Source organism: Pristiophorus japonicus, chromosome 17 (genome assembly GCF_044704955.1).
Source record: "Pristiophorus japonicus isolate sPriJap1 chromosome 17, sPriJap1.hap1, whole genome shotgun sequence".
Taxonomy (NCBI): Eukaryota; Metazoa; Chordata; class Chondrichthyes; family Pristiophoridae; genus Pristiophorus; species Pristiophorus japonicus.
The window spans coordinates 121,124,906-121,145,482 of record NC_091993.1 but is presented as its reverse complement, the minus strand read 5'-3'; the positions used below and the strand labels follow the sequence as shown (position 1 = coordinate 121,145,482).

Below are 20,577 nucleotides of genomic sequence, written 5' to 3'. Positions count from 1 at the left end.
CCGTACGCAGAAAAACACTTCAAATAGCACCCGTGGGATTTAGGGCCAAGGCTGGAGCCCAACAATTCCCACACGAGTTCCCTATCTTGGCCTGGTTAACAAGTAACTCCCTTTATCACTGCACCACCACCCCCACTCTGCACGCCCCCATCCCCACCTTCGTCATGCTGAACAGCATTGAAAGTCCTGCGGATAATCCATCCCAGAAATCTCGTTGACTCAGTGACTGAACATCTTATAACCATTGCTTGCCCAGAATAAGCACGGTTCATCGATAAGCTTTGCAAACCTAAAGTATCAAAGATATGCGCTTAAATACGTAAAGAATTGGCTGTATAAATGTCGACAAAGAGTGAAGTCTCCTTCAGGTAGTCAATGATAAACTGGTGCAGGTGAACGCATTGAGCTTCGAATCGGCTTGTTCAACTCACTTTGGTGTAACGCAGGCCACTGTAGTCTCGGCACGCACAGACTAAGTTATTGGTGGAGAAAGCGTCATGGCTACGGACATGTGACTCAGAGCAGGAGGAGACAAGAACCAATGGGGGGGAGGGGGGGGTGAAGACGAGCACCAGTGGGCCACACTTCATCCTGATATGAACCGCATTCACGGGATAGAAGCTGTGCGTCAAGGAACATTAAAACGAGACGCTGCTGATATAAATTGTCCGCCAGTTGTGCACTGGTCCTGTGCACTGGTTACACGGCACATCTGCTCCCCCCCCCCCCCTCCCCGCAAAAAAGAGAGGTGGTGCTATTCGGGGCTCGGAGGAAATGATACTGGGTGGCGCGGAGCCAATTAAATGGCGGAGCAGGCTCGAGGGGCCAAATGTCCGACTCCTGCTCCTATTTCTTATGTTCGATGTCAGAGAGGAAGGCAGGCTGTTCTGGTGATGAAGGAGCTGGTATTTGCTTGTTTTTGCTTATTGTATTGGCACAAAACCTAGATAAAGGGCACACACTTTCTGCATTAAAAGTGCACATCTCTTGTAAAGATGGTAGGCAGGCTCAGTATGATATGTGCGCGATATGTGCACCAGGCCACGGTTAGTCTGCACTGGACATGTCCCTGATATCTCGTGATGTCTGCAATGCCAACCAAGTGGCATTTACAAAATGACTCTTCCGTCTTCTTAATCTGTCATATCAATTTATCGTCAGCTGAACCTGAGAAGAGCTGGGGAGGGGGTTGGGGTTTGGGCGGGGGTGGGGGGGGGAGCAGAAAGGACAGTGATGGAGTGGGAAGGGTAGTAGCATGGTGGCTTTTACCTCGCCAGGGCCACTGTAAACAACTTTCTTTTTTTGACAAAGTTCAAGATTAAGTTGGGGGCGGAGGAAAGGGGAGGGAATTTGACACACCAAGTGGCCGCAAATTCCTCGAAGTGTTGGGAATCGGTTCCAGACAAGATGCAGCATGGTTAATTTCAAGTGGAAAGCTTAAAGAAGAACAGAGGTAGCAATCTCTTGAAGGAAGGCAGAGTGATATTTGTCCCCTATAGCTTTTCTCTGGACACAGCCTGCGGTTTCTATCACCGGGAGGAGGAGGCCATTGGCGATCTGTATTATTGTGCCGATAGACCAACTGGTCCACTGATCTCGGTGCCACACTGGATCCCAGTCCCTATTCTAGTGCCCTGAGGTATCTGGAGTTCACTGTAACCTCACCTGCCCATTGGGACAGCAATGGAATTGGGGGCAGCGCTGGTTTTAAACCCCGCCCGATTTTACTCGCCGTTGAAGTCAGTGACTATCGGGCGGGGGAAGTAAAAGTGGCATTTCACCTGATCCCGAGGGATTCCCGCCTGGCGTGTTCGGTTAAAATTACAAACCGAAGAGTTCAATTCCCTCCACAGCCCCCCTCCCCTTCTATCGTCCTCCTCCCCCCATCCCACCCCATCTTGGTAGGAGGTTTAGAGGGGATTTGCGAGGGGAAATTTCTTCACCCTGAGGGTGGTGGGGGGTCTGGGACTCACGGCCTGAAGAGTGGTAGAGGCAGTACCCTCACCACATTTAAAAAGTACTTGGATGTGCGCTTGAAGTGTCGTAACCTGCAGGGCTACGGACCGAGAGCTGGAAAGTGGGATCAGGCTCTTTGTCGGCCGGCGTGGACATGATGGGCCGAAATGGCCTCCTTCCGTGCCGTAAATTTCTAGGAATCTATGATGAAGAATTCACAACCTTGACACCTTCCTAAGGTGTGTACAACCCTGGGCACCTCGCTTCAGGACGGATGTCGAGGTATTGGAGAGGATGCAGAGGGGACTGACTGGCATGATAACAGGGATGGGGGGAGACTGGAGAAGCTGGGATTGTTCTCCTTGGAGCCCAGAGGGTTAAGGGGAGATTTAATGAAGGTGTTCAAAATTGTGAAGGGTTTTGATGGAGTCAATAAGGAGAAACTATTTCCATTCTAACCAGGTTTAAGATAATTGGCAAAAAAAAAGAACAGAGGGGAGAATTCTTGTTGTGATCAGGAACGCGCTGCCTGAAAGGGCGGTGGGAGCAGATTCGATCGTAACTTTCTGATTCAATGGTCTCCAAACTAACACCTGCACAGGTGAAGACTCGAGGAACAGTGTGTTTTCTATAAGTGAGCGGAAGCAATGGGATGTGGAAGTCTTTGGAAACTGTCGGGCTCCGACGATAATTTACAACAAAATAAGTTACAGTTTGCAAAACAGGACTGGAGAAGATATTTAAAGTCTCTTTAAGACTTGAGGATTTTGGTCTCCGAACCCCCCCCACAAGAAATATTTTTTGAATGCAAGCAGCAACCTGGAGGGGGGGGCCTCTATATGTGAGCAGCCTGGAGCCCTGAACATCAAAGGCAGGATATCCCGCCTGGATTGAGGTGGGGAGTTCCCATCCCCGACTTGTGTTTCACTCCATGCTGCCCCGGATGGACCTCCACTGGGTGCGCCCCCCACCCCCCCCTTTCCCATCTGCTTCAGTTGTGGAGGCGAGGGTCCGGTGGATTTTTCCTGCCACCCTGTGCCCCCTTTACTGCTGCTACCCGCCCCCCCGTCCGCCCCCCCCCCCCGGGCCAGCTGAAGAAGGTGGCAGTCGGTCCTGGGTAGGGGAGGGATGGCCCTCAATCCTTTGACTGAAGGGAGAAGGTCAAGTAGAGGCCTCCTCTCCCACCAATTCGGCCTCCAGGTCAAACCTTTGAGGACTTCAGTCTCAACCCAGGCAAAGCCCGCAGCTCACTTCTACTTTGGGGCTTTACGGGGATTTCCTCTTCAGCAGTAGCAGGCCCACTGTGAGCCCTCCCTGCGTGCTAAGCGACTCTTGACCTAGGAAAATTGGTCGGGATCATGGTGAGGTGGGAGGGGGGGTGGAGTGAAGGCTCACCACATCACTACTCTGCCTCAAACAGGGGAGTCCAATTTCAAATGTCTGAGGACAAAGTTCATGTTATACCCAAACACTAGAGCTTTCTAGCTCGAATAGGCAGAAGCTGGATGCTACTATCGTGAGTCGGTGGTGACTGGACACTGTTAACATGAGTAACTGGAGGCTAGAGTGGTTAACGAAGGCAGAAGAGGACTGTAGGTTCCTAACTTAACAGGTGCGGACTGGGAGTTGCTAACCAGACTAGGTGAGTGTAGTGTATTTGCTTCATGGGTTCTTTGCTTAAGAATTCACAGCTACATATTTGCTGTAAAGAACTAACTGATTAATTACTAAAGGTTTAACCATCAAACTGAACCCGACTGGCTCATCCACCAGGCTCACAACCATCCGCCTCATCGTGGGGAACCTGAACTCAATTAACTGGGGTTTTATTGAGGCTTGTGAACATCACATGACTGGCTAAGCCACTCACAGTGCAACAGCTTCACAACTATTTTGTTGCCTTTGTAAATCTGTAAATCAAAACTGAAATCAAATGCCCCCTTTTTAAAGGGGCACTAAAACCGACAATTTGAACAAATTCAATTTTAAACGTGAAACGGCCAAATTAAATTTGGTTGCTGGGGGTGATGATGCACTCCAGTCCCTCTGGCACCCACCTCTGCAACAGCTCCACAACTATTTTGTTGTGAACAAAATAAAACATTAAATCAAGTGCCCCCTGATTAAAGGCGGGGGAGGGGGGCGGGCAAATGCACCAAACACTTTCAAACAAGTGCCCCCTTATTTTTTTGTCTTTTTTTTTTGGGGGGGGGGGGGGTTTGAGGGCACTAAAAACACAAATTATGCAAGTGCCCCCTGGCTAAAAGAGGGGAGGGGGCACTAAAACAATAAACAAATGAAACTTTAGACATTAAAATTTGGTTGCCGGGGGTGATGATGCACTCCAGTCCCTCCGGCGCCCACCTCTGCATCAGCTCCACAAGCCTATGAGCATACTCACAGGTGCGTACAGTACAATGGGGACTGGGAATTACTAACCGGATGAGGTGGGGACTGGGAGTTGCTGACATGACTAGGTTGGAGCTGGATGCCCCTACTTTGAAAATAACTCTACATCACTGAGAACTTAGAGCAGAGTTACTGGTTTTAGTTAAGCATTACGCATTACGTGTTATTAAATCAAATACAAAATGCCTCCAGGACATCATCTATAAGGATATCGTTACTTTCGAGTGGTTAAGATCTGGAACGTACTGCCTGAAAGGGTGGTGGAGGCAGATACTATTTTATCTTTCAAAAGAGAGCTGAATATTTGACGTAAAATAAATTGCAGGGCTACAGGGAAAGGACAGGGCCGGGAGGTGGGGGGTGAGGAGTGGGACTGGCTGAGAGTGGGCACAGGCTCAACGGGCCAAATGGCCTTCTTCCGTGCTGTGACCATTCTATGATTTTAGGTTAACTGATCTCGGCACTGAAAAAATAATTCTCTACTTGAAATCTCTTCAGGTGCCACGTGAAGCGAGATTCAGAACTGAACTAAAGGTCACAGTCCGAAGTTTAAGACAGTGCAAGTCTTGACATTATTACTGCTTCATTCGTTTCGAGATGTTGGATTTACAATGTGACTTAACCCTTCCTGTCCCGCCTGTATTTAAGTTGGATGAAAGTAAAGACAGAACATGCTGCAATAAGTGTGGCTTCTAACCCGAAAGGACGGAGGGTGGTGATTGGAATAAATAGCAAAGGCGTCATTAATTTGAGAAAATGAACTGTTAACTTGAGTAAGGACGAGGCTAGCCAGAGTAGGTGAGATGTGAGGGTCAATGCCCAAAACAGCTGGAGGATGGAGATAGGTCACTTCAGTTGGGGATTGGGAGTTGGGAGTTGGGGTCTGCCAACACGAGTGGAAGAGAACTGCGGGGGGGTGCTGCTACTTTGAAAACAACTGCGAATCACTCAGAACTGCTACAGTATTACAGGTAAGCCTGATGATATGAGGCTACAAATGAATAAAATCCCTTTAAGAGGAAGTCCATTCATCTGAACCGTCGTGCCAAATCTCGAATGGCGTAACGCGAGATGCCTGCACAGTTCCAGTGGCCCTCCCTTGTTTTACATGCTTCCTTCCGATCGGGGACAGGTTCAAGAGGAGACTTTCTCAGGTTAGACTAGGACGTTCCACTCCGGAGACGGTGGGGCAAGAGGTGAAATCAACCATTCAACGGACAGAAGAATGCAGTACTCACGATGGGAGTCGAGGGTTATGGGGAGCGGGCAGGGAAGTGGAGTTGAGGTCGAAGATCAGATCAGCCGTGACCTTATTGAATGGCGGAGCAGGCTCGGGGGGCCAAATGGCCGACTCCTGCTCCTATTTCTTATGTTCTTACATCTTCGCAAAATGTCTGCCCCAGCTCGTGACCTGACAAATGTCGCGGTAAGGAATTATGTACTTTGATGTGTGCCACACTTAAGCAGCTCCATGTGTGCAAGTAGCTTTGCAAGCTGCATTGTTCTTCCTAAACGTCACTCCAAAATATTTCTGTAGTGCTGGGCAGCCCTGGTCCAACCTTCACTTTTAAGAAGCATACAATCTAAAATAAGGGATGGTCCGAGAGGCACCAGTCAACATAGAAACAGCTCTCCTTAAATCATCTTCAACTAAGTCGTATCTCAGATTAAGTACTGTTTGAAAACAAAAGCATAGTGATTAAAAAAATCTTCTAATCATGCTCGTCCAGTGTAGAGCTGTGGCCTGGTGATACCTCGAGTGCAAGGACAGAGCCTGTATGAGAAAGCACTAGCTAGCATCATCTATACACAGTGTTACAGATTATTCCAAAAATGGTGTCACTTGCAACGTAAAATGGATGGGGAGAAAAATAGCAATTTCCAGACTCCTTCTTAACTCTTGAGAAATAGGTTATTGAGTAATCTGCAACGCACGGCGGCTCGGAGATCTACTGCTATGTTCTTCCAAAGCCTGAGAAATCGCTCTACCTTCCACACTGCCGCTTGTCATTCGGTCTTTTTCTTCTTGCGACACCTCTCGTCTCCTTCATTGCTTGGCCCTTCAAGTTTGGACAATCAAACTTAAGTTTTTTTTTTTGTTTTGTTTTTCCACATGTATGGACATCGGTAGCTGAATCAAATGTATTTACTGTCTGGGTAGCACCTGTGCCCCTGCGCTCTGACTGGTGGCTTCCATTCTCCTCTTCACATTCGCGCCAAGGAGTAGGCGGGATTGACCGGCGAGGTGGCCTCCGAGCTGTCGTTGCCCTCGGTCTCCTCTTTGTCCTTTTTGACCGTGTACTGGCCAATGAACGAGCCGTCCTCGCCGAAGCGGGAGTTCTCGTCGCCGTCGCCATAGATGACGATGCTGTCGTCGCTCTCCTCTTGTTTCACCGTCCCGTCCACCGAGGACTGGCTGCCTTGGGGCTTTTTGCTGTCCTCGTTGTCGCTGGAAGAGTAAAACAAAAAGGGAGGGAGGGGGGAGTCAACGTCAAGATCCATCTAGCCCACCCAGGGCCCGCCCTCCCCTTGGCCCCTCCCCATGTGGCGTATAAGTCATGTGACGTGCACCTCACCCAACGTAGGGTTAGGGAACTCTCCCGAAAAGGAACATCCTTGCTGGAGGATCTACACATGGTGCTTAGGCTTTCCCCAGTGGTCTCCTTCCTTGTTTTGCTCACTTGCTTAACTTGCACAATGCAGGCCTAACCTTTGCAATGTTCCACTCGCCACGAGCTTGATAATCTGCTGGGCCAAACATCACACACAACTCAAAAACCAATAATTCCAAACATACTTTGAGAAATTAAATTGTCTCCTTACCTTTCTAAAGACCTGTATTTCCCATTGGTGGAATGGAATAAGAAACAGAACGGAAGATGGAGACACGGACAAGACAAACAGAACAGAAAGAGATTGGTTAGGACTTTGATACTCAATCCCGTGGAAGTCATTTTTGTTTTACAGTCATTTCCTTCTATGAGTGCTTGCAGGACGGAAGGATTTTCAGAGTTTGTGAGACAAAGACTGATCCTCAGGAAGGGTCAGGGGCCACTGATCCCGATCCCGGTCCATGACAGAAGAGAGTCCACTCTAATTCTAACTCTTGGTCGTTTCAGGTACGACCCTAACGCTAATTCCAAACACAAGCCATTCAATCCTAATCCTTGGCCCAATTTGGAGACTTTAAACTCCATTCCAAATGTGACAACAAAAAGATTGAGCCTCAACTTCACTCCCAAACCCTACAGGTCTCAACCCTTCCCCTTATTTGAACCCATTCCCATTCTTTTTCAAATCCTTGATCTGGTCCCAATCCTTAACTTCAATCCCAATCAGGCAATAAAGATTTGAAATACAGGCAGAAAGGTACAGCAGGCATTTAATGGCAAATAACATTCTCAGCACAAATCATAAGCTGAAATCCACTCCATCATCGAGCTCAGAGAATGTATTCAAACCGAATCCATCACAAAAGAACCTCAACCCAAAAGCAAAATCCTGCCGATGCTAGAAATCTGAAATAAAAACAGAAAATGCTGGAAATCTCAGCGGGTCAGGCAACATGTCTGGAGAGAGAAACAGAGTTAACGTTTCAGACCGATGACCCTTCATCAGAACTGGAAAAAGTTCGAGATGTAACAGGTTTTCAAGCGAGTGCAGGGGCAGGGAAAGGTCGGGGGGAGAACAAAAGGGAAGGTCTGTGATAGGGTGGAAGACAGGAGAGATTAAGAAAAAGAAAAAAAATACTTGTATTCATATAGCGCCTTTCACGACCACTGGACGTCTCAAGGCGCTTTCCAGCCAATTAAGCACGTTTCGGAGTGTAGTCACTGCTGTAATGTGGGCAAGAGACAAACGGGATGATGGTGCAAGGCCAAAGGAGATGGTAAACCTGTCACATCTCGAACTTTTTCCGGTTCTGACGAAGGGTCAGTGACCTGAAACGTAAACTCTGTTTCTCTCTCCACAGATGCTGCCTGCCCCACTGAGAATTTCTTAGCATTTTCTCTCTTTATTACAAAAGAACCTCATCCATTTTGAGCACCTCAGTTGGGATTCGAACACCATCCATGAGCAGGGCGAGTGATCGTCCACTTGTTGGAAAGCCCTCTCTACGGTACCAGACCAAGATCATCTTAAACCTTACTTTCCCACCCATCAGCACTTACACTCACACCCGCAAAGGCTTCCATGCAAGAAGTTTGGTGCACTGGGTCTGGCTCGGGGACCATCTCCAGGTCAGGGACCATCTCTAGATCATGGACTATCTACAGAACAGGGACTATCTTTAGATCATGGACTATCTCCAGATCAGGGACCATCTTTAGATCATGAACTATCTCCAGATCAGGGATCATCTCCAGATCAGGGATCATCTTTAGATCATGGATCATCCTTAGATCATGGATCATCTCCAGATCAAGGTCCATCCTTAGATCATGGATTATCTCCAAAACAAGGACCATCCTTAGATCAGAGACCATCCTTAGATCATGGAATATCTCCAGATCAGGGACCATCTTTAGATCAGAGACCATCCTTAGATCATGGATTATCTCCAGATCAGGAACCATCTTTAGATCAGAGATCATCTCCAGATCAATGGTTGACAAGAACAATGTTAACGAGTTTGGATTTCTTTTGCCGGCCGATGGTTCTGTTACACCAAACGTTGCGCTAAAAACACAAGCAGTGCTTGAAGTCATTTTGCCCTTGGTGCACTTTCAATACATTGCAAGTCATAATGCTCAGATCTGAACTCTTTTGCATAAACAAACCAACAACTGAAGGGTGGGCGGTGGGGGGGGGGGGGAAGAAACACATAATTGGATTCTCTCTTCAAGCTTTAGAACGGAAATCTAGACTTTATTTTTCCAATCACGCTGGTTTGTGTGGCCCAAACATCCCCTCCAGAAATCCAAACCAATCTCATCATCTTAACTTGACGTTTTCAATGTGTAGCATGCTCTCGCGTGTCTGCGTTGGAAAACAGGGGGTTCATGCACGCAACACATTAACAGAATGTTTTGGGATGATCGATGTTTAGGAATGATCAATGTCTAAACAGAATGAGGCCAAGGCAATGAAGTCTTCTTAAAGAGTTCCAGGAGGTGGCGGTCATCTAGTAACCAGATGACGCTTGCCCCGAATGGGCACCCACACCACAGTTTACACCGGCCCAGACCAGTTTAGTCTGTGATCATTGCCATAGAGACTGCGCATGCTTATTTTTCCTTCAGGTAATGCTGTGGCCATTGATTGTCCCCTGAAACCTGGGATCCAGAACGGAATATTATGCGGGTAGCGATTGATTAAGAGAATTACTCCGCTTGCGATAATAAACCCTCTTCCTGGATGAGTTTCGGCAGGATATTTTTTCCCCATCTCTGACCTATTTCGCTTGCGTGCCTTCCCTCTGTGCGCTATCTCGGACTGCGTTAACTTGTTCATTTAAAGTGGGTGTCCCTCTGGCTAAGAACAGCACGCACAGGAATGTACTGTCAGCGCGGTAAGGGATTCGCGCCTAGATTTTACTGATCAGAAAATGTACCCCACTATTTCTCCACCCCCCCCCTCCCCCCGCCTCCTCCCGCTCCCAAGTTTACGTTGAGTAATAACTAATATCATAGAAATTTTACAGCACGGAAGGAGGCCATTTCAGCCCATCGTGTCCACGCCGGCCGACAAAGAGCCACCCAGCCCAATCCCATTTTCCAGCTCTGGGTCCGTAGCCCTGTAGGTTACGGCACTTCAAGTGCACATCCAAGTACTTTTTAAATGTGGTGAGGGTTTCTGCCTCTACCGCCCTTTCAGGCAGTGAGTTCCAGACCCCCACCCCCCTCTGGGTGAAGAAATTTCCCCTCAAATCCCCTCTAAACCTCCCCCCAATTACTTTAAATCTATGCCCCCTGGTTGTTGACCCCTCTGCTAAGGGAAATAGGTCCGTCCTATCCGCTCTATCTCGGCCCCTCATAATTTTATGCACCTCAATAAGGTCTCCCCTCGGCCTCCTCTGTTCCAAAGAAAACAAACCCCAGCCTAACATTCGAGAATGCCGCTCTCTATATGTGAAGATGTCACACTTAACTAAGAAGGGTAATATGAAAGGGCAATGGTCCGATGTACGCAAAGAGAAGGTATTTCCCTCAGCAGTCGCAATGGTTGGTGTCATTGCTACGGTTATATCATATGGTGCACACATTCGTTTCTCTATTTCGCCGCTCACTCCCAATAGACTATAGAGCTATCCCAATGTGAGAGCCTTTATACAGCGACAGTCAATAAGATGGCCACACCACTAAATTACAGGGGACTTTTTCTCAACCTCACACAGGAACAGGAAGAGGCCATTCAGCCCCTCGAGCCTGTTCTTCCATTCAATTAGATCATGGCTGATCTGCATCTTAGCTCCTTCCACCTGCCTTGGTTCCGTAATCCTAAATACCCTTGCCTAACAAAAATTTATCAATCTCAGTTTTGAAATTTTCAAATGACCCCCCCCCCCCAGCCTCAACAGCTTGTTGTGGGGGAGAGAGTTCCAGATTTTCACCCTCAAAGCCTCCTTGATTAAGTGCAACATCCCCACCGACACCTGGGAGTCCCTGGCCAAAGACCGCCCTAAGTGGGGGAAGTGCATCCGGGAGGGCGCTGAGCACCTCGAGTCTCGTCGCCGAGAGCATGCAGAAACCAAACGCAGGCAGCGGAAGGAGCGTGCGGCAAACCAGGCTCCCCCCCCCTACTCTTTCCTTCAACCACTGTCTGTCCCACCTGTGACAGAGACTGTAATTCCCATATTGGACTGTTCAGCCACCTGAGAACTCACTTTTAGAGTGGAAGCAAGTCTTCCTCGATTTCGAGGGACTGCCTATGATGATGACTCTTTGTGTGAAGAGGTGCTTACTGACATCACCCCTGAACGGCCTGACTCTAATTTTAAGGCTATACCCATTTGTTCTGGACTCCCTCCACCAGAGTAAAGTGTTTCTCTCTATCTACCCTATCGAGTTCTTTAATCATCTTAAACTCTTCCATTCGATCATCCATTAATCTTCTATACTCGAACGAATTCAAGCCTAATCCGTGCAACCTCCCTTCATGATATAACCCTTTTAACCCCAGTATCGTTGTGGTGAATCACGCCATCTATGAGGTTTCCATGCCGACCAACATGGCGACCCTCCCTCCCAACTTCGCTGCCCCAGACAGGATAAAGGAGCGGTGAAACCTGGCTTTTTGCTGCCGTGTCGGCAGGTGGGACCAGAGGCCCTGGGACCTCCCTACATAAATCTGGAGGCCCGTAGTGCGAGAAACAAAACCGAATGTTGTCGTTCCGCCACCTCAATAAAAAGTCCTTTCCATCAGGCCGTTGGACGCGACCCGCGCAGCGCTCCGCGTACAAATGAAAGGCGGCTCCGTAATCGACCGCTACCCGCACAAATATCCCGTGCGCAAGTGAAAGTCCTCCGATTTGGGGCTCATGAGCAGGAAGGATAACTGGTTTATATAATTCTGAAGATCGCAGTAATACCTTTTGTCCGGCCTGGGTCTAGGGAGCGGTGAATAAAGAAACATAAAGGCATTGGTGAGTGTCAGCATGCACAGAAACACGGTTACAACAGAGCAAGAATGGGGCAACATTGGAATTACGAGTGTCAGGAAAATGGATCACATCAAATAGAGTGGAATGGAAATTGGAACTGAATGAAAGAGGGGGTTAGAAGTTTGTCTCAAGCGGCAGTGGTTCAGCAGCCGGTTACACGCAGCACCTGATAGCCGATTCTATTGACTGCCGATCCCCATACCGCTCATATTACGAGTCGAATTTCCAGGCCAGCGAATCTCACCATCTCCTTTACTTTTTAAAGGAGCGGGGGTGGGGTGGGGGGGTGGAATACAAATCAAACTTTTCCAAATTGTTATTATCTTTAACAACCCAATCCCACCGCCCTAACCTCAGTCAGTCGCCAGAGGACGTGTGGGTCAGTGAATCAAGTGAAACTGAGGCACACGGGTCAAGAAGGGGACCAGATTCAATTCTTGGCTTCTGTTTAGTTCACTGATCTCAGTTGGAATCATAGAATGGTTACCGCACAGAAGGAGGCCATTCGGCCCGTCGAGCCCGTGCCGGCTCTCTGCAAGAGCACCTCAGCTAGTCCCACTCCCCTGCCCTTTCCCCGTAGCTCTGCAAATTTTTTTCCTTCAGGTACTTATCCAATTCCCTTTTGAAAGCCGCGATTGAGTCTGCCTCCATCACCCTCTCAGGCAGATCCTAAACACTCGCTGCGTAAAAATGTTTTTCCTCGTGTCGTCTTTGGTTTTTCTGCCAATCACCTTAAATCTGTGTCCTCTGGTTCGTGACCCTTCCACCAATGGGAACAGTTTCTCTCTCTCTACTCTGTCTCGACACCTCATGATTTTGAACACCTCGATCAAATTTCCTCTCAACCTTCTCTGCTCCAAGGAGAACAACCCCAGCTTCTCCAGTCTATCCACGTAACTGAAGTCCCTCATCCCTGGAACCATTCTTGTAAATCTTTTCTACACCATCATAACTTCCTTGCTTTTGGACTCTACACCTCTATTTATGAAGTCCAAAATCCCGTAAGCTTTTTTAACCGCTTTCTCAACCTGCCCTGCCACCTTCAGTGATTTGTGCACATATACCGCCAGGTCTCTCTGTTCCTGCACCCCCTTTAGAATTGTACCCTTTAGTTTATATTACCTCTCCTCATTCGTCCTTCCAAACTGTATCGCTTTTCTGTGTTAAATACCATCTGCCACGTGTCTGCCCATTCCACCAGCCTGTCTATGTCTTCCTGAAGTCTATCACTACCCTCTTCACTGTTCACTACACTTCCAAGTTTCGTGTCATCTGCAAAAGTTGAAATTGTGCCCTGTACACCCAAGTTGGGACACTATTGACGTGACACTAAGTTTGGCTGCAACAGTCCCAGGTTTGGGAAGAGGGGTGGGAGGGAACGAATCAACTTGGGATTCCTCTTCCGATCGCTGTATCAGGAGCTCTGCTGGGCGATGACAGGGGGGCTGGGATAGGCTGTTGCTTCTGCCCCCTACAGTCCAACAGCCGAATCACACTGTCCGGGCTCCCGCGTTCAGCGGGGGTAGTTAGCCGAGGTGTGAAGGAGGGTTCCCCTCAACTCAGTTCCAGCAGGGGTCACCTGCTTTGGTAGAGGAGAAAATAAAAATTACTCGATTTTTATTTCTGCTGATTTTTTTTCCCTCCTTAACCTACTGGTTTAAACTCCTGACTTTATTATCGACTTAGATGATGGCACAGAAAGTCATAGCCCCAAACATGCCGATGACACAAAGATAGGCGGCATTGTGGTCATGGAGATCAAGGCATACAAATTCAAAGGGACAGCGACAGATTAAGTGATTGGGCAAAACTGCGGCAAATGGATTTCAATGTAGGTAAATGTGAGGTCGTCCACTTTGGACCTAAAAAGGAGAGAACAGGGTACTTTCTAAATGGTGAAAGGCTAAAAACAGGGGAGGTCCAAAGAGACCTGGGGGTTCAGGTACATAGATCACTAAAATGTCCTGAACAGGTGCAGAAAATAATCAAAAAGGCTAATGGAATGCTGGCCTTTATATCGAGAGGACTAGAATACACGGGGGTAGAAGTTATGCTGCAGCTGCCCTGGTTAGACCACACCTGGAGCACTGTGAGCAGTTCTGGGCACCACAACTTTAGGGGGGATATATCAGTCTTGGAGGGAGTGCAGCGTAGGTTTACCAGAATGATACCCGACTTCAAGGGTTAATTACGAGGAGAGATTTCACAAACTAGGGTTGTATTCCCTAGAATTTAGAAGGTTAAGGAGTGATCTGGTCGAAGTTTTCAGGATATTAAGGGGAACAGATATGATCGAGAGAGACTTTTCCCGCTGGTTGGGGAGTCTGGGACTAGGGGGCATTGTCTAAACATTAGAGCCAGACCTTTCGGGAGGGAAATTAGGAAACACTTCCACACACAAAGGATGGTAGAAGTTTGGAATTCTCTTCCGCAAACAGCAACTGATGCTAGATCAATTCTTAATTTTAAATCGGAGATTGATAGCTTTCTGTTAACCTAAGGTACTAAGGGATATGGGCCAGAGGCGGGTATATGGAGTTTGGTCGCAGATCAACCATGATCTCACTGAATGGTGGAGCAGGCTCGAGGGGCTGAATGGCCTCCTCCTGCTCCTATGTTCCTAGGACTCAGCAGAACTGAATTAAGGGTTGCACACAGCTGAAATGATCGGATGGTCAAGGCACTGATGTTGGATGACCATCAGGTAGAAGGTTATGATTGCGATGTTCTTGCACAAACACTTAACGAGCTCATGCCAAACACCTTCCTTATCACCCGTGCTAAAGAAGCACAGAGAGAGGTTTTATTTTAATCCGTGTGCTCAGTGTTCATATGAAAATCGTGTTGATTGTAATTTCTACAATCTCTGCCCAAGGGGAATTCAGCCGTCTCATACTGTGGGACTTGGCAACTCCCTTCAACAGGCCCGCCCTCCTTCGAAGCACAAACCAGGCCACAGTGGGTCGGCTGAAAACAATGCAGTGCAGTTACGAATGTCAGCAAATGGAACGCATCAAAAAAAGTGGAATGGAAACTGGTGCTGAATAAAAGAGGATGTCCCACCGCTGAACTGTGCAGGTTCGATTCCTGGTCTGGGTTAAGTTTGATAGCCTCAACTGCAAGGCTACAAGCATCCTTGGGCTGGAGAGGTGGGACAATCAGCCAGGGTTCCCCGTTCCTTGTGGCTGTCCAGTGAACCCGAGTTGGACAGTGATCATGTGTGGACATTGGTGGGGGTAGGACAGGTCCAGTGACCCCATACTGGGAGTGTGAACCGTGGGGAGGCGGGAGGGAGGAGGGGGCAGGATTGGGCTCTGGACGTGGCTAGGGTCAGGATTACCTCAGCCAACGTTCTCAGCCCAGTGTGAAACATGAACCATGAACAATGAACATGAAGGACGGGAGGACAATCTGTGGGGGGAGGGGGGGTGTGGGGTGTGGGGTGGGGGAGGGAGAAGAAGCATGACACGAAATAATACTAAAGATGGCACAGGCACGATGGGCCGAATGGCCTCCTTCCATGCGGCAATTACTCCGTGCTGTGTGTGGGTTAAGCAGCACGGATGGTGAGACTCACAGATAAAGATCAAAATTCTCATCCTTGTTTTCAAGTCCCTCCATGGCCGCGCCCCTCCCTATCTCTGTAATCTCCTTCAGCCCCACAACTCCCCCGAAATGTCTGCACTCCTCTAATTCTGCCCTCTTGAGCATCCCTGATTATAATCGCTCAACCTTCGGTGGCCGTGCCTTCTGTTGCCTAAGCCCCAAGCTCTGGAACTCCCTGCCTAAACCTCTCTGCCTCTCTATCCTCCTTCAAGACGCTCCTTAAAACCGACCTCTTTGACCAACCTGCGCTAATTTCTCCTTATGCGGCTCGGTGTCAAATTTTTATCTCATAATACTCCTGGGAAGCGCCTTGGGACGTTTCACCGAGTTAAAGGCGCTATATAAACACAAGTTGTTGTTGTAGCAGGGCGGGATGACGATGTAGCTCTCGTAGTTTAGGATGTCCTCTCAAGCCACCCGTCACACAAAGTCCTTTATGGTGGGGCATCTGAGCTTAGTGTCTTGATGGGCTCCATAGCTGTGGACCATGGGCCTTGGAGGCACATGTATAGGGGGCCAAGGTTCCACAGCCGTTCCAGCAGAACAGGTCAGAGCCAATCCTTGGACCAGGGAGTGCGGGGTTAAAACTGGCCCCTTACAGAATAAGTTCAACGGTCAGCATTTGTCGGCAGAGATGCTCCCTGTCTGGTTATGTTTAATGGGTTATTAGTAATGGGTACGATAGCATAGCGGTTATGTTACTGCAGTAATAATCCAGGAGCCGGGACTACTGATCTAGCGATGTGAATTCAAATCCCATGTGGGGTGGGTGAATTTACAGCTGGGGAATTTATATTCAGTTAATTAAATAAAATCTGGAATTAAAAAGCTAGTAATATTAATGGTGGCCATGAGGTTACCAGTTTGTTGTTATTAACCCATCCGGTTCACTAATGTCCTTTATTAGAGAAGGAAATCTGCCACCCTTACCCAGTCAGGGCCTATATGTGACTCCAGACCCACAGCAATGTGGTTGACTCTTAACGTCCCTCTGAAATGGCGGCTCTCCACCACCTTCTCGAAGGCCATTAGGGACGGGCATTAAATGCTGGCCTTGCTGACGACACCCACAAATGCCGAGAATTTTGGGTTTGTAAGGCTGCCCTTCCAATGGTAGATGGCGGCTGTGCTGTGCTGTGCTGTCAGCTTTCCCGAGGTGTGTGCATGGTGCCCAGAGGGAGCTGCTGCCATTTACACTATCCACACGGCCCGCACCTGGCAGCCCAACAGACCCACGGGCGCGAGAGAGGGGAGGAGCAATCTCTCGGTATCAACAAAACCATGTCAACAAGATAAAGGTGGTGACCTACAAGTATCCGTTGTCGTCCTGCGAAGGTCGGTTATCTTCAGTGGTCTTAACTGCAGGAAGAAGAGAAAAAAAACAAAAGACGTCAAAATGATACGGATAGCAAAGAAAAGAAAGATTTGCATTTATATAGCGCCTTTCACAACCACCGGACGTCTCAAAGCGCTTCACAGCCAATGGAGTACTTTTGAAGTGTCATCATTGTCGTAATGTGGGAAACACGGCAGCCAATTTGCGCACAGCAAGCTCCCACAAACAGCAATATGATAATGGCCAGATAATTTGTTTTATGTTGATTGAGGGATAAATATTGGCCAAGGACACTGGGGGATAACTCCCCTGCTCTTCTTCGGAATAGTTCCACGGCATCTTTTACATCCACTTGACAGAGCAGATGGGATCTCGGTTTAACGTCTCATCCGAAAGACAATGCCTCCGACAGTGCAGCGCTCCCTCAGCACTGCACTGGGAGTGTCGGTTTAGATTTTTGTGCTTCAAGTCCCTGGAGTGGGACTTGAACACACAACCTTCTGATTCCGAGGCGAGTGTGCTGCCCACTGAGCCACGGCTAACACAGAAAGGTGAGGTGGTGGAGTCTGTGGAGCTGCTCCATCAGGACACGGGTCACCTGAAGTTCTCCAACTTGCAGTCTGGCTGAAACTCGGGCTGCAAAGTTGAGGCTGGGCCCCTCTGATTGGGCGTCCGCCCCACCTCCCGCTGGGAACACCGGTGGCCTCTGCTGTAATGTATGCACCTGTGGGTATGCTCACGGGTTTGTAGAACCGCTGTACGGAGCAGTACCGTGCAATCGGTTTTTAAGTCGGTTCACGGACTCCCAAGCCACTTGCAATTTCTGCGATCTGAAGGAGTCCGTGTTCCACATCTATGTTGAATGTGTGAGGTTGCAGCCCCTCTTCCAATATTTGAAGGGGCTGCTCCTCAAATTCTGGTTGCGCTTCAGTCCCACACTCCTGATCTTTGGGCACCCCGTGTGTAGGGGAGCGGGAGGGTCAGAAGGCCTCCTCGTAGGACTGCTCCTGGGCATAGCCAAGGGCGCCATCAGCCAGTCCAGGCAGCGGGCGGTTGAGGGGGTCGTTCAGCCCGACTGCCTGCCTCTCTTCCGCGGGTACATCCGAGCCAGGGTGTCCCTGGAGATGGAGCACGCGGTGTCCACCGGTACGCTCGCGGCCTTCCGCGAGAGGTGGGCACCGGAGGGACTGGAGTGCATCATCACCCCCGGCAACCAAATTTTAATTTGAACCATTATTGTTAAAAATTAATTTGTTTAATGTGTCGGTTTTGATGCCCCCCCCACCCCACCCCACTTTAATCAGGAGGCACTTGATTTAAGTTTGATTTACAGGTGCAACTAAAATAGTTGTAGAGCTGTTGCAGTCACATGATATTCACAAGACTCAATAAAACCCCAGCCAGTTGGGTTCGGGGGATCCACGATAAGATAGGTGGTTCTGAGCCTGGTGGATGAACTGATAATGTGTCGTGTGATTGTTAAACCTTTTGCTAATAAACCAACTAGTTCTAAGTAGCAATGTGTTGCTATGAATTCTTAAGCAAAGAACCCATGAAGCAAATTATTATGGCTGTAATGTACCTATGAATGACTCCACGAGGCAATGTGTTGTACTCAAACTGTAGTGACCTTGGTCCTTTATTCGTAACTCCAGAATGAAGCACAAGCTTGGTGGCTCCCCTTTTATACAGCTCCTGCCACGAGGGCAGGAAACCCTGGTCTCCACCAGTTGCACCCTCTAGTGGTGCCAGCATGTATATACACAGTGTAAACCTTATTGACAGTACATCAGGTAAACAAGTCTCCATCTTATGCAACTATACAGTGACTACACAGAGAATATATCTATAGTCTGCATATATAACACCAATACATTACAACCTGCCCTCCGTTTCAATTTCTGCCCTCACCTGGGTATTTGCCTCCTCTGCTCCTCTTAATGAAACAGACAATCAGTAGGATCAGCACCAGGAGTGCCACAGCACACATCAGGCCGATGAACCAGCCCTGCGTAGCGATGTCCACATGGTTATTAGTGAAGGCTGGAAGAAATAAGATCAGCACATTTTTATAAAGGAGATTCCAGCCCATTACAGACCCGGACTGACCTCACTACACCTGAGCAAACAAGACTAGATCATCGTGCAGTGGTACTTTTCCCTCAAGCCTCGTTGCGTGCCTCGATGAAAGAGTTTTAAAGCTCTGCTCCCTAAAATTCAATTTCCACCTAAATTCTCCTTGTATTTAGTTAATTGTTACATTGCTTTCCTTATTACCCCTCCATTCATTTATCTTCCTCTGTAATGTCTGCACCGGTGAGTCTGCTCACAGGTTGGTTCAGCTGTGGAGCTGGGAGTGGTTTAGCCAGTCATGTGATGTTCACAAGACTCAATAAAACCCCAGCCAGTTGGGTTCGGAGGATCTACGATGAGGTGGATGAACTGATAATGTGCAGTGTGATTGTTAAACCTTTTGCTACTAAATCAACTAGTTCTTAATAGCAATGTGTTGCTATGAATCTTTAATCAAAGAATCTATGAAGGAAATACATTACATCCTCTTCCTCCTGGTTTATCCAGGCCACACACAATCCCTGCCTTGGTGACAGACTTCCAATGCTGGCCTGTAACTGGTTGTTGGAGGTATTGAGACTGCAGGTCAAGGCCACTGTCCCAGCAACTTTCCTTCCTTCCCCTTTACAGCAGCATCACTTGGCCTCTGCTCACTGGCTCCCCCTCATGGCAAGGTGGAGGTGAGCATCTCACCATGTGGGCAATCTTGGGCTTGAACTTTACACTGCCACAGTATGTGCTTCCAGGCTGCTCTTTCACTCCATTACTTACATTGTACTCCAAATCCCCCTACAACATCTCATTCTAATGAAGTCCGCCATTGTTATGAGATCCTCCAATACCATGAGGTCCTCCAACACAGTGAGGTCTTCAAACACCATGAGGTCCTCCAACACAGTGAGGTCCTTCAATACCATGAGAACCTCAAACACCATGGCATTCTTCAACACAGTGAGGTCCTTCAATACCATGAGAACTGCAAACACCATGCGATTCTTCAACACAGTGAGGTCCTTCAATACCATGAGAACCTCAAACACCATGCCATTCTTCAACACAGTGAGGTCCTTCAGTACCATGAGAACCTCAAACACCATGCAATTCTTCAACACAGTGAGGTTCTTCAACACCGTGAGTTCCTCAAACACCGTGAGATTCTCCAACACCGTGAGTTCCTCAAACACCGTGAGATTCTCCAACACCGTGAGATTCTCCAACACCATGAGATTCTCCAACACCGTGAGATTCTGCAACACAGTGAGGTCCTCCAACACCATGAAGTCATAGAATCAGAGAATGATACAGTAGAGAAGGAGGCCATCCGACCCATCGTGGCTGTGCTGCCTCTTCAGCAGGGCTATATAAACTAATCCCACTCCCCCTGATCTTTCCCCAGAGCTCTGTAAATGTTTTCCCTTCAAGTATTTATCCAATTCTCTTTTGAAAGTTACTACTGAATCTGCTTCTAGCGCCCTATCAGGCAGTGCATTCCAGATCACAGCAACTTAGGGATGGGCAATAAATGCCAGCCTTGCCAGCGACACCCACATCCCGTGAATGAATTAAAAAAACTTGCTGCGTAACAGTCCTCGAG

The 20,577-nt window shown here is 48.3% G+C and overlaps 1 protein-coding gene across 1 annotated transcript in view; it reads right to left on the bottom strand.

Moving 5' to 3' along the window:
- Positions 1–4,144: 4,144 nt before the first annotated feature.
- Positions 4,145–20,577, bottom strand: part of nfasca (neurofascin homolog (chicken) a) — a 208,154-nt gene continuing 191,721 nt past the window's right edge. Inside the window, exons 30-32 of the mRNA XM_070859232.1 lie at positions 18,822–18,953; positions 16,885–16,933; positions 4,145–6,814 (exon numbers count right to left, since the gene is read on the bottom strand). Coding sequence (XP_070715333.1) covers positions 6,571–6,814; positions 16,885–16,933; positions 18,822–18,953 — 425 coding nt within the window. The 3' untranslated portion in view covers positions 4,145–6,570. The remainder of the gene's footprint in view (positions 6,815–16,884; positions 16,934–18,821; positions 18,954–20,577) is intronic.